Raw genomic sequence first — 14,433 nt, 5'->3', positions numbered from 1 at the left:
GCCATATTTGGCCTGGCCAGTTGATAATCAGTGTCACTGACACACGTCAGGTCCCCGGAGTTTGACCTCACCTTGAGGCAACCATCGTATCCCTGGCAAGCCCAGTAGGAGGCATAGATAGTAGGACGGTCTGTGGAACAGGTAGAGCTGAGGTGAGACCCAAAAAGGGAACAAAAACAGTGGTTAAAGGAGATTTAAAGGGAAAAAAGTGTGAAACTCAGCTTGTGAATAAAAGGACATGTCAGAAGGAAGAGATTAGGAACAGTGAAATAAATACATTTCATAGTGGTCCAGAGGCAGCCAAACAGTCCTGAGTGCACTCAAGACTTCTCTATTTACAGAGGCATCAACCCTCCAGCTCTGGGCTGTTCTCTGAGCCCTCCATGGAGAGGAGGCTGCTCTGCGGCTCTGTACACAAGAGCAGTTCAGTGCCGTGTATGTGTTTTCCTCTGGTCTGAAGGGAGGACTGGTGGCACCTTCACCCTCAGCTCGTGCTGCAGTGATGACTTTCTTACCAGGTGCCAGCACTGTAGTCCCTGCAGGGCAGGCCCTGGAGGCTGCCCAGTGCAGAAGCAGCTCCTTAGGGGGTCCCTTCAAAATCACGCTGCATAAAGAGCATGTTTTTCACTAGTCAGTGAAAGGCAGAAAGGGGAATTCTCCCATATGTCTGGGACCATAAAGAAATAGTGGCCCCTTCACCAGACTGCAGCTCAGCACCTGCAGCCTCCTGGCTCTGCAAACAGGACCACAGGGACCTGCACAGCCCCAGGCTGCAACTCAGGTTTGGGGGGCTGGCATTGCCCATGGCTAGCCCACTGCTCCTGGAAGGCCAGCACCTCACAGAGTGAGTAATAACACTCAGCTGTTACTCCTAGAACCAGAATAAACAGCCCTGGAGCTGTGAACTCCTCCAAACAGTGTGCCCAGCATGTGTGAGCCCACCAGCATTGCTAGGGGCACAGCAGCCCTGGGGCAGGGAGCAATCAGTGTGACCAGCTGCACCTGGTATGGGAGGGCCACCCTTCAGGAGGAGCCCAGCTGGGAGGAGGGGGCTCACTGCACCCTTTCCTTAAATGGGCCTCTCTGCAGGGCAGGAGAGGTGGTGTGGAGCTGTGCTCTGGAAATGTGCCCAGGTAAAAGACTGGGGCTAAGTGAATATGGTTTGCTTCATGGCCTGCAGTTTGTGAGGTGGTGTTGGAGGGAGCCTGTGAGGCACTAGCGGAGGAGGTCTTGTCTTGTCTTGTCTTGTCTGTGGTGTGGGCTTAGGCTCCCTTGTTGCTTTGGAGGAAAGGTAAAATAAAGCTGCTGACTGGAGTTAAAAGTCCTGAGGAAAAGGTATAGGGGCTCCTGAGGGAGGTGTTAGGGCTGGAGCCTGGTGTACCCCTGGCTTAATTGGTTGTGGTGGCTCTGAAAGCAGAGGAAAGAAATGTGCCCTGGCTAGAGGGTGATGCTCAGGGGGTGGTGAACAGGTATGGAGCTGGGTGTCTCTGCTGCTTGTTCCTAGCTTTAGGCAGGTACACAAAGCAGGGAGTTGCTTTACCCCCTCAGTTCCAGTCAGTCTCCTGGCACTCTGCTATTTTGGTGCAAAGATGTGCAGCAGGGTGAGGGGCGTATCAACTGCATGCTGTGGTAAACTTCTCTCTTGTCCCTGGGCAGTGGCTGTGTGCATGCACAGAAGAGGCTGGCAAACTGATATTTGTGGGGTTCCTCCAGAGCGAGGTTTAGCTTCCACTGCTTTTCTTCAGTGTGTCCTATAAGGAAGGGCCTGAGCTGCTCAAAGGCATAATATGTCCTCTCTGTGGAGATGCCCATCTCTTCTCGCATAGGGTCCATGGTGCTTACTGAAGTAAAAGCTGCTTTTGGCAATAGCAGCTTTCTTTCCCCACCTGGAGGTTCAGGTGGGAAATCAGGCCCCTCCGGGAGAAACCTGCAAACTTTGCAGGTAGACAGCAGTTTAATAGACACAGGCAATCTGAACTCGAAATAGTGAATCATGGCCTCACCTCCTGGGGAAAGGAAGGGAATGTGAGAAAGCGGCAATATTGCTCGAAGGGAAGCTGGACTGCTGGGCAGAGAGCACATGGGGAGGGGATTAAATATTTAAAAATGCAAAAGCCATAGACTCTTCAATTATTTGTGAAACACCTACTGAGTGAGTACAGGATGAAACTGGCAGGGTTGCTAAGAGCACAGTGGAAGCAGTACAAATATTAGCACCTGTCCCTTGAGGTGAGCAGTCACCTGCTGCTTCTAGTGCCTATATAGATATATTCCTTTTTATTGCAAGGCTACTATCAGAATTACTCTTTACCTTGCTGGCTTTTCCTTTACATTCATAGTAACTAATAGGGAAGCACAGCAGTATAAACAACTTCATTTTTCTCCAGCTCCCTGATTATAGGCAGAGGTACTTTGAGGCAAGCAATGCAGGCCCTCCCCTACTGTGGGGAGGGGAACCCCGTGATCAGGTTGCCGTATGAGCCATCTGGTGAGCTGAAATAGGAAAGGATCCATACTTAGACTCTGCCCAGGCGTGCATGTGTTTAAGGTATTTAAAAACTAATGGGGGAAAGCTGCTGCTGACTGTCCTAACGTGTGTTCCTTCCACAGAGCTTCTGTGTGTGTCTCTCTTGCCCAAAAGGAAGTAATCTTTATGAAGAGCCAAAGAGAGGAGATACTATGTCTTTGCTGGAGTTGGAAAAAAGTTATTCATAATGTCCTTCCTCTTAAATGCATGTCATAAGAGTTATTTATGCTTCAGTAAGATAGCTGTCCTCTGAGCTAGTATAGAAGTTTAAAAGCAAACCTGTGGTGTAAGGGGCTAAATGAACAGGAAGAGGAAGCTGTCTGCTTGGTTTCAAGGTCAGAACTGATTACCCTGTAGGGGATAGGATTGGTTTGGTGATGATCTCTCTGGCAGAATTATAGGTAGGGCTTTGATGCTCTAATTCTTAGCTCTGCACACAGCTCTAGTTTAAGAGAAGTCACTGTGATCTTATTTACTACTGATGCTTTGTTACTAACACTTACAGCCTAATACTTTGAGTTGGACACATAAATTCAACGTGAATCATATAGGCGTAAGAATTTCTGGTTTCCTTCTGCCTCTGTCTTTCAAATCCGTAACCCTAATGCTAGGATAAATCACTTGGTGACCAATTACACAGAGAAGGAAACAGGCACTGGGAGAAAGTTTGCAGTCTCCTAAGTGTAGACTAGAAATAAATACCTGCCTGATGCTTGGTTGGGAGCAACAAGAGAAAGATAATGTGGATGAATTCAGGGAGGGCTCTCACTGGAAATGGATGGGCCATTTTGTCATTTCAGTCTGGCTGACAAAAGGCCTTGATAAAGTTGTCTGTACACTTGATTATCTTTTCAGTCCACAATAATTCTGGGAAGTGATATCCTATGGAGTGTGGCAGACACAGGTCTTTGCTCAATATGTCAGTGTGAGGTACTGGTGATGCTGGCAGCCACTGCAGTATCTCCATAATATGGACCATGTGCTTGGCATATCACAGGCACCGGTATTTGTTATAAACACATGGATGAATGGAGGATTATGACAAGCTTGAGTTATTCTGCTGCATGGGACTTGTTTGCGCTGTATCTATAGCACTGAAGAGCTGCAGTCATGACCAGGACTCCACAGTGCTAGGTGCTGTACAAGATCAGAGCACAGTCCTGGCTCTAATTTCAGTGTTATCATGGTCAGCTCATTTTGTTTGCTCCTCAATCCACTGTGGTTGGGAAAGCTATTAAAAATGAAACCTTAAAGCTATTTCCATAGGGAAGATTACAAGAGGCCCTCACTGATTGCAGAGGGTATTCATTCAGTCTTCTTCCTGTGAGCAGATTTGACTCACTAAAATAGCAGGAGGCAAACATCTGAGATAACTTTGCCATTCCGGTGAGTAACTATCCTTATAGAAAGATCTGAGCATGTCAGTGAAGTGTAGGAGCATATGGCTGGGTGTATCAGCAGAAGGCAAGAACAGTATGGGTGTGGGGAGAAGGGAATAAGGCTTCCCTCTTCTGGCGGCAGTGAGCTGTGGATAACTGTTGCCTGTGGAACTGCAGAGCTCTGCCAGCAGCAGAAGCGAAGTTTAGTGGTGCTTGTCAGGTAGGCAGTTCTAGACAACTGCATGGAGAAGATGGACAGCTTCTTGAGAGATGCTGCCAAGGTTCAGTGGAAGTGGAGAAATGGTGCTTGGGCTTGCTAGACAGCATTTGTAGTCTGGTTAAAGGGTGGGTATGCTTTAAAGTGGCACATCAAATAGCTATGAACTAAGTGCTGCTCTGGACAATCTGCAGTGGATCCCATTGGGAACTGTCTGAAGATGGTGCAGATAAAGGGACCTGAAAACTAAAAGAATCTGTTGTTAGCAACAGGCTTCTCTTTTGGGGCTGCTTATAAAAATACTGTTTTCCTGATCTTGCAGTAATGAAGGATCCAGCAGGTTGTATTTGGGGCTCTGACCCACTGGTCATAGAGTTTACTCATGGTCAGCAAGAAGAAGAGGCAAGAATATTCTTGACTAAGACTTTTTTTTTTCCTGAAAAAGCAATAAAATGTATCGAATCTCTTCTGAGGATGAAGCCAACCTGAACCTGCTTTCTGATGGTATGGATTAGCATAAATCTGTAATGGACTAGCCCTCCAGCTTCTGTGTGCCTCTCTCAGTGCTTAACAAATAAAGTGAGTATTACTTGAGTGACTAGTGACCAATTCATTTCGGGAGCTTGTAGCTCTCTAACCTTGCCTGAAGAGTACAGAATATTGCATCATTGTTCCTGGACTTTTGTGTCAATGTTCATTGGCATGGTGAAGGCTATGCTAAACGGCGTGCTTAAAATATGACCTACAGTTAGCTATGCAAAACTACATAATCCTTATTTTTTTCTAGGAGGAAAAAGGAGGCTACTGTTAGTGGGGAGGCTTGTGAGGGGAGGGGAAGAAGTGGAAGCATGATGAAAAGCAAGTCTGGCTGTGCCGTAATGTATTTTGTGCACTCTGTCATAGAGAAGATCACTCATACTGCTGCATGGTCAGTAGTGGGGTGGCTAATATTGAAAGGAAAGCATAACCAGTACATCCCCAGTGTGATACCATCTGCTGAGGAATAAAGAGCCAGTAATCAGAATGCTGAATGAACACTGTCTTTATTCCTTGTCCCATCACAGATTTTTTTTTCCCAAAAGTTTCATTTATCTGTTTAGTATGCATTTTTATTTGCACCATAGGTATGGGGCCGTGCTGCTGCTTTGGATACGCTAGGAACAAGAAGACTAGAAATAGGAAAGGCTAGGTGCAACTTTTAAGACTTAACACTTTGCGCTGAAGAGTTAGTTATGGGGACTATTACTATATCCAAAAGTATCGCTGTCTGTCCTAATAGGTGCGCACTTCTGGCCTCAGCTACTAGGGCAGTAGGCACATCCTGTCCAGTGTCTTCATTTGGCAGTGAGGGCATGTCTACATAAGCATCCATTTTATTTTGGATCAATGGCGTCTTTTGAGGCGGATCTCCTGATCATTCCCACCTATCGTGCTTTGGTTGGTGTTCCAGTGTAGTCCTGAATGGTGTTAAAAGGAAGATGTGTAGTATGCTTTGGCTGTCAATCCGTGCGACCAGACTACTAAGACAAATAAAATCCCTGAAATGAGTATTGGTTCGATTTTGAGTCCATGGCATCAGCCATTCTACCCAACTTGTCCACTCTGTGTGCTGCACTGCTTTCTAATCCAGACATTGCTGAATCCCCCCCCGTGCATAGAAGATGCAGGCTACTTCATCTGAGTGCTGACATTCTCAGTGGTTTCTGAAAACAGTGAATTGTGGGAATAAATTACTTCATTTTACTAGGTAGGGCATTGGGAACATGGCCTATTTTAGCAAAAAGTCAAGCCGTTGCCCTTCCATTACGGCACTTACTAGATCACTAGCATTATTTCACAGATAAGACTGACGTGGCTTTGTGTGCTATTGTGCACTCTTGTGTACAGCTGGTGGCTGGTTGCCTGCAGCATTTAAGGTTCGTTGATTGACAGGCCCCCAAAAACCCCACATTCCCAAGGACATGAGGCAGTAATTCAAATCCTTTTGAAAATGCAAATTTAAGCTCTTGAAATGACTGTTCTCTGGAGGTAAGATCTATTGACCTTTTTGCTGTTGATGACGACAAAACAAGACTGTCTAGAAAGGCCCTGTATTAATATATTTCCATATGTGCTACTCTGTACAGGTTATTTGCAGTAAAGACAAGACATTACTGGATCATCTGTTAACATATTTCACTAAAGCCTTGAACCTTTTTGTCATTCTAAAAGATAGCTGAGATTGAAGCTGATTCTTGTCTTCTTTAAGCCTGAATTTAATCATGCTACTGCCTTGTTTAGGTGTATTACCTCCACACTTCTGCAAAGTAACACTGATCAGTAAAGTGGTTCTTATGGTCACATTGCACAGGTCACTGGAGTATAAAATTATTTTTCTGATTTAGTACATGCCTTATACAGAGCTGACACCATTTGTAAGGTAGTGAAAGGTCTTGGAAATTATCTCTGTCTTCTGAGTAGTATTTAAGATGAATTTCTTCACACCAGTTATGAAGCAATTGTCCTCAAACTAGTGTGTCTTTGCCTGCTTGCTTCTGGCAGTGTTCTGTAAATGCTGTAGTGTAGGTGGAACAGCTATGCCTGTTTTGCATGTGTTCTGCAAAGGAAATGCTGCAGGCTCATTGAGGATTGATGCAAAGATCTGAGCCAGCCATAATGACTGTAGAAAGACTATGGACAACTTTGTGAGCTGCTTTGCCTGAAGTAATTAACCTTGGAAAAAGCCTGAGCTTATGGTATGGCAGGGCTACATGCCTTTTGGTATGTATAGTACAGCAGTGTCACATGGGTGTACTAACTTGCTGGTTAGCAGGAAATCTTGCCTCACGCTCTGCTGAGTGCTGTAGACATGCCCACCCTTAAAACAAGCTGGTACGTAGAATTTATGCAGTCTAGTTTTATTCTTTGGGACTCCTGGCCTTGTGGTGCACTTGCAGCTCCCTTCTCTCCCCTTGCTGCCAGTGAAGGTGCTGGGTTGCTCTGGTTGTAATGCAGTATTAGTTCCTTCAGCTCATGAATGCTGGGTTATCGTCCTTCGCAGTCCTCCTTCAGGCTGCCTGTTATTATGCTGGCTGATCTTTGAGCCGTTGTGGCTGGGGCCACTTGCCAGGCCTGTACTGGGCTCTGAGTGTAGTCCTTCTGTTCTGCAGCTGGCACCTTCAGGCAAAATTTGTTTTGCTCTGGGAGGCTGCTGGTTTGTCGGACACTGCTGTAGTTGGAGCACATCTTTGAGAGAGTGCTGTTGGCAGAGTGAGCTGCTTGCATTAGTGCTTTAGAAATGAATGGGGTAAGCGGAGGCAAACAGGCACAGAGTTCCTTGGTGCACCACTGACTGATCTGCCAGTGCAGAAGGGATAACAGGCTTTTTGGAAAATAGCATCTTGAAAGCAGGCCCTCCAGTTCTTTTAAGAAGCCCTGAGATGAGAGAAGGGATGGGTTCTAGAGACAGGGTGAACAAGTCTAGTGTCCCAATCACTCTGGACTCTTTTTTGGGGGGAGTTGGTGCATCTTTTGCTACAGCATGTAGTATGTTTGTGTGTGTGTGTGTTTGTTTGTTTTCTGTGATAGTCCTGCAGTCTGTCCTGAATTCTTTGGCCAGACCTTTGTTCTGTATTTTCCCCCTTCCCCCCCCCCCTTTTTTTTTTTGTTTTTTGTTTTTTTAATCTTACCTTTAGGTAACTCTCTATGATCTAAGTTTCTGCCCTGGTATCTTACCCTGTCAGCTTCTAATAGCAGTCATTATCCCTGGTCTGATAGTGAAATTATACTAGCCTATATTGAATTTCAGGTTAATGAAGTGGCCTTCAAGAATACAGCTGTTTTAACAGGAACTTAATAGTATCAGATAAATATTTGTACAGACAGATCCCTTCCTCCAAACTGTCAGAATCTTCTCTTGGCAAAACCTACCTGCTTTGCTACATGTAGTCTGGTATCCCAACCATAATGGAAAATGCAGGTTATTAGAAATGGTGGAAAGGCATCTGTAAAGCTAGCTCTCTCCCTACTTTTCCTTCAGTTGAACAGTGAAGTTACAAAACTGCTTCTAGTGTGATGCATGTATCTTAAAAAGCAGTTTGCAGCTTGTGTAGGATGTTTGCTTTTTCTTTCAGTCTCTTCGGGGATATCTGCTGGGTGGCTACGCAAATCATTTTCCAGAGTAAAATATCTTTTCAGTTGAAAGAACAATAAATGAAGGGAAGATCTCTAGGAGAACATAGCATGTCATCTCGATCCGTGTGGTGTGCAGAATAGATGGGTGTAGCTTTACTGGACAGAGCTCATGGAGTCCACCCTGCCCTCACACTAGTGCTTCTGAGTGTGAGGCACGTTCTTCAGGTCATAAAATGTGAGCAGCCATCTGGCTGCATAGCACCTGCTTGGCTCCCTCCAGATTGCTCCTATATTTGGCTGTGAGGGAACGCTAAGTCGCTGCTGGTTTCTTTAAACTGATATCTTTCTAATTGACCTAAATACATCCTGCCACCAATCACTTCAAACATTCTGCCTTTAGTTTCTTCATTTATGGTATTTCAAGATGATAAATTCTCATGTTGTTTGGAGGAAATGTCATCACTTCATCTGTGCTCACTGGCCATGATACCTTAGCAATCAAATCCAAACACAAATACAGATGTTTATTGGACACTGAAAACAAGTTTGAAGCAAACAAAATATTTCCTACAATTTGAAAGGATATGCAGTATCTCTTTTTAAGGCATATGACTCCTGGGTTTTCAGTGCATCCCTTCTTTAAGGCGAAGTGTGGATAAAATAACACAGCTGAGAACATTTCTCACAGTATGTGGAGCCACTTCCCTTTGTGGCTAGTACTTTAAACAATGACTATATCAGAAATAATACCCAGTGTTACCATGTCCTTAGACTGAAGGAACAGCAGACCAAAGTGGTTTCACTGAAGGGCAGTTTGTCAGCCAGAATCAATTATAATGGCTATATTGATTCAAACTAATTGCCTATGAAATTTCAAAAGATTACAACTTTAATTGGTATTGAATTGCATTGGCTTTGATTGATCCCCATGTTCCTGATTTAAGTAGGTTCCCATTGATCAGGCTTGCAGGGGTGTTCAGAGCTCTGAGCAGGAGGAAGGCAGAGGAGATGGTGTAATCCTGCCTGGCAGGATTGTGCCTGGGGAAAGGGGGCTGGTATGGGTAGTGGGAGGAAGAAATCTGTATATGGCTCTATGCAGCCTGAAGGTGCAGAGTAGATGGGATGGGAAAATGGGAATGTGTCTGTTGCTGGGAAGCAGGTCTAAGTTGCAGAGGGGGGCAGAGAGACTCTTGGAGTGGGACGGTGCCCCATTAGTGGGGTGAGGAGGAGAAATGGAGGAGTCCTAGAGAGCCGAGCTGGGTAGGGACAAAGATTGCTGTCTCTGTAAGGAATGGCAGTATCGCTCCATCTGCCTTGGTCCATCCACTCCTTGGAATAATGTTTGAGCTTGCTGTTAAAGACATGGTAACCAAGTGTGGGCCTTCAGATGGGCAGCCTGTTCAGTGTAGCCATGGTGTTTACGCAACTGGCACCGTGCGACACCCGGCTGTCTTTGCTCTTAGTTCCTCCTCTGACCTTCACGTAGGTGTGAGCTCCCATACACCGGTGCCACTTCCAGTTGCAGGAGTATTTGCAAGCTCTGATTCTGAAAGTTTTGTTTTCTTGACTTTTAATGATCTGTCATTACAAAAGACAAACTCGGCTCACTTTTACCACCACCTGTGGGCAGTGAGGATGTGTTTCTACATGGCCTGTTGTAATCTCACTGTGCCATAATTGTTTCCCTGCTTCTGGCTGTGTGTATCCTGTAGTTGGCATTTCAGCACAGCTATCTGGTGCAAATGGATCCTGATCTTTTATTTACTTACTTATTTTTTTTCCCAGGAAAAGCTTAAATCCTTTCTACATCAATTTCTGTTTAGGGCATCTGTGCGTGACTGAATCAATTATCGATTAATGAAAATGTGAAAAGCAAAACCAAACTGTCTGGGGTTGTTGAAAAGGCGTTACTGGGTTAGAACTCCAGAGCGTGTAAAGTATTTGCTGAGTTATGAGTCTGATTTATTGATTTGCTTTCTTTCTTATGCTCTGCTGGTTCCATAACTGTTAAATAGACGAGCACTATGAATATATATCTACCATTAAGAGCCAGGGGCCTGATGTACTGGATCAGATTATCAAAGCAGATATTTTGCTCCCGGTAGCATCAGATACCTGCTGCTTAAAAGGCAGGCCATGTTCATCCATGAAAGTTTTCTTCTGATCTCTATGCAATTACTGTATTCTGTGAAGCATGCAATATAAATGTCAATGCTGTTAATAGCCATAAATAATTCCTCCTAAAAACTTCTGTCTCATCCATGTTGTTGACTTACAGATGAGGTTTCAAAGCATCTCTATAATGAAATTAACTATTACAGTCACGACCAGAAACTCTAAGGAAATGGAAAGCTAGGACAACATGAAGAATTAACAGCCATAACAACTGGGTAACACGTGCTCACAAAAACCGTAACTCTTCCCTGTAATAAATTATTCCTAGCTAGTGCTGTGCAAGGGTGCATGAGGGAAATCATGAGATAACTTACTTCGAGTTAGTCCAAAGCATTTGACCTCTCTTGTGAGGGCTGTGTCAATATAGCTATAGATTTTACCTAAAATAAAGGTAGTTTGTTGCCAGATGCGTAAGTATAATTTCTGCTTGGGGGAAGAGGAGAGGGTTTGTATAACTATATGCAAGTGAGGAAAGCTGGACTAGGCTACAAAGAGCGAACGCCACGGGGACGAGAGGCCGTGCGGCCACCGGGCCCCTCTGTGCTGCCGTCGCTGTCACAAAGGAGCGGCGAAGCCATCGCCCGGGAGCTGCCCGCGTGCCTTAGTCCGGAGGTGGAGGCCCTTCCTGAAGCCGGGCTTCTGGTGCTAGTGGGTCGCTTGGTGGGGTTAATAGCCCCGGTGTCGTCAAAGAAACGCTATACTTTCATATCGGAAAGCAAATTCTTGCTTGTAATAAGGTATGTTGTAGCTGTAGTATAGGAAAGAATCTGGCACAAGTGTCAGTTTGGTCCTTGTCATAAAATGTGGCCTGGGACAAGGCAAAGAGATAATTCCTGCACTGAAATCCTTATGGGCCTCTGCACTATAGACGGAAATGTGAAAAGTTAGGGGGGTTTGTTGTTGTTTTTTTCGGAGGAGTGTTGTGGCCAGGGGAGGAGTTGCTTGGTGGTATATTTCTCTATTCATCTGCTAGAGGGCACTGTGTTGCCAGAAAGGGATAGAGTATGGTGTGTGGATGTTAGCTTGCTGGAGAAAAGCTGATCTATATGTATTTTACAGAAATGAAAATGCCTCAGACTGGCAGCCTAGTTAAAGGTTTGGCTACAGTGAGTGAGCTTAGAATAAGCCCAGATACACCAGAGCCTGAGTTTTAAAACAAATTTTATACTAAGAAGTTTCTTATTGTTTTGGATATGTAAAAGTAATAGTGATTGAAGAGGACTAGGTTACTTAAGCAGATACCAAGTTTGCTGGAAAATGTCACTAACAGAGGATCGATATTTGATATGAATTCTGGTTAAATTCAGCACCTTATTTGAGCCAAAAATAAGGGAATAATGGGAGCCAAAAATAAAATCTATAACACTGCATCAGTGCTTGTTATAACAGTTTTTCAGCTTCTTAATTTTGAGGAGGAAAAATAAAAAAAAAAACCCTTTTTTTTAGCTGGAAATAGTTACTTCCCTTGGTTCAGGTGCCAAACAATCTGTTATATATACAGCTCTGATGAGAGTAGCACTGCTTACGTTAAGAGGTTGGGGAAATGGGAGAACTTCCCTTTTGCATATTGGACAGGGCTTTTATTGAGTCCTAAAAACTTAACACGTTAATTAGAGGATGCCATTTTTCTCTTATAAAACTGGAAAATTGTCAGAGGGCAGTCTGACTGCCTACTGGATGCTTATGAAAGAGATGAACAGATTTTTAAGTTAGTAAAAGCGTCTGGCACTAAGTAAGTGAAGAATGCTCTCACTGACCCATTTTGGTAATGGGTGATGTAGTAACCTTTCAGCTCTGCTCTCTGCTAGATAGAAGTATCTGGTGTGTAAAAGTGTTGTTTCTATATTCCTTTAAGAAGCTGAACATGATGACCAGGGTGCCAGGTCATGGGGAAGGTTAAAGTGGATTTTTGCCATGGAGAACAATTTGATTTTTCTCAATGGATTACACTGAGGAGCCTCTCCAGAAATCTGACCTCAGTCTTTTCACTGCCTCTCCTTCTATCTCATATCTTGCCAGTTTGTTTCAAGGAAAAGAAGAAATAGGATCAGGTTTAATGTTACTACTGTGATGTTTTTCTCTACCTCCATTTTCTTTTTATTTCTTTACTTGGGATATGTTGATTAGTCAGTTCGGTTGCCATGTGGTGATATACTAGGAACAGAAGCCAGAGTCAAGCGGTAGCATGAACGGCATGTGTTTTAATTGCAGGAGCCCAAAAGGAAATAGCACTTAGAGGCAGGGGGTTGCTGTTTGCTGTTGCAAGCTGAGTTAGCTGTAGCGGGTAGGAAGATATAATGCATCAGAGATGGCTGAACAGGAGGCTTGCCTGCCTTTCAGCTGCTGAAGTTTACAACGTGGGTTGTTAGGATAAGCCATCACTCATTACATTTACTGGTACTGGGCTGTAAATGGAAGCCCAGTTAACCTGGGCAATTGTAAAGTGTGCTTTAAAGTGGCTGAAAGCACAGAATGTAGCAAATGGGAAGGAACAGGATCATGTTAGTACTAATGAAAGAAAATGACCTGAGATAGTAAATAATAACTGTTATTTTAAGATACTTCATAAAGCCAGAGGAAGTATAGATGGAGAAGACCAATTAGATCACCCAACCTATCCGTTCTAGAGGACTGGATTGCTGCCTGCAATATATAATCATTATCTACTACTCCAGAATAGCTTTAAATGACCCAAGTGTCAGCACTCTCATTGCAGGAATATGGGAGGAGAAGAGCTGGGAAAGGAAAAGGCAATAGACTCCCTACCCAATAGAAGCGTTTCCAGAGATATACCTCAGCTTCCCTTTATTTTGTCTGTTCTATTTCTATTGTGTTTTTTTTTCTACTTCAAGGTTGGAAAGCCCTGATGAATGAAAGGGTATGTGTGGGTTTTGGTCTTTTTTTAATATCTTTCTATTACTTCAGTGACTAATAATTCTGGATAGCTATGTTGTCTATATGAGTCTCTTCCCTTTTTGAGTCTTGCTCAGTTCTGAGGCTCAATTTTTTTCTGTGGCAATTAGTTCCACTGGCTGATTGCACTGGTGGTGGGAGGTGGGAATGTTTCCTTTTACTTTCTCCTTCCCTCTTTCAGTCTCGCCTCACCACACAAATGCATCTTCATGGGTAAATCTCCATTAAGGAGAGAGCAATATTGTTATTCCCATGTTGAGCTGGAGGGATGTTATGACTTGCTACAACTAAAACCTGATATGAGCAGTGGAGCCTTAGGTAGAGGTGAAGAAATCTTGTAATCTGGAAGGTTGCTAGCATGGGTAATATGAAAAAGCTCATATTTGTGTTAGACTAGCATAAACTTGAATATATCTCCTGAAAAGCAGATAATCTACTGAAAGAGTGAGAGAGACCACATGTAGCAGTCTGTCTTCATCTGAGAAGGCATAGAACAAGTTGTTTGGTCTCTGCGTGTGTTCTCATCCTTATTTCTTTGTTTCATTTACTCTGTAATTGCTTTTTTAGTCCGGTCAAAGAGTTTGGTGATGGGCGAACAGATTCGGCCTCCCTCCAGACCTTCTTCTCCTAATCCACAAGAACGTGTGCTGAAGTGCGGCTGGCTGAAGAAACAAAGGAGCATTGTGAAGAACTGGCAGCAGCGGTGGTTTGTTCTGCGTGGGGACCAGCTCCTCTACTACAAGGATGAGGAGGAAACTAAACCTCAGGTATGACTACTTTGAGAACTGTAGGGCATTTTTGTTGCTGCTCCCGTGTGGGTCACGGACACAGCTTTGAGAGCTCGTTCCAATTGCTTCTACCACTAAGACGGTTCAAAGGCAAGAGTCTCTGCAGGAAGACTTAGCCACCACCCAGATGAGTGCTGAGGGGAGCATCAGAAGGTATTTATTTACACACTAGGGCATGCTGAAAAACTCTGAAAACAAACCAAATTAGTAACTAACTATGTCTGAAGTTAAACACTTTCTCAGTAACCATTCCACCAGGTAAAAGGTAAGGCTCTTTGTATAGGGTATCATTTACATAGTATGCTCCTAGTTCAGGTGAAA

At 44.1% G+C, this 14,433-nt stretch overlaps 1 protein-coding gene across 1 annotated transcript in view; it reads left to right on the top strand.

Annotated features, from left to right (window-relative positions):
* LOC135328789 (rho GTPase-activating protein 22-like) overlaps positions 1–14,433 on the top strand; it is a 41,859-nt gene that overhangs the window by 5,198 nt on the left and 22,228 nt on the right. The window contains exon 2 of the mRNA XM_064514462.1: positions 13,892–14,091. Within this exon, the coding sequence (XP_064370532.1) occupies positions 13,892–14,091 (200 nt within the window). The remainder of the gene's footprint in view (positions 1–13,891; positions 14,092–14,433) is intronic.

This window comes from Dromaius novaehollandiae, chromosome 6 (genome assembly GCF_036370855.1).
Source record: "Dromaius novaehollandiae isolate bDroNov1 chromosome 6, bDroNov1.hap1, whole genome shotgun sequence".
NCBI classification, from domain to species: Eukaryota; Metazoa; Chordata; class Aves; order Casuariiformes; family Dromaiidae; genus Dromaius; species Dromaius novaehollandiae.
This window is presented reverse-complemented; position numbering and strand designations above follow the sequence as displayed.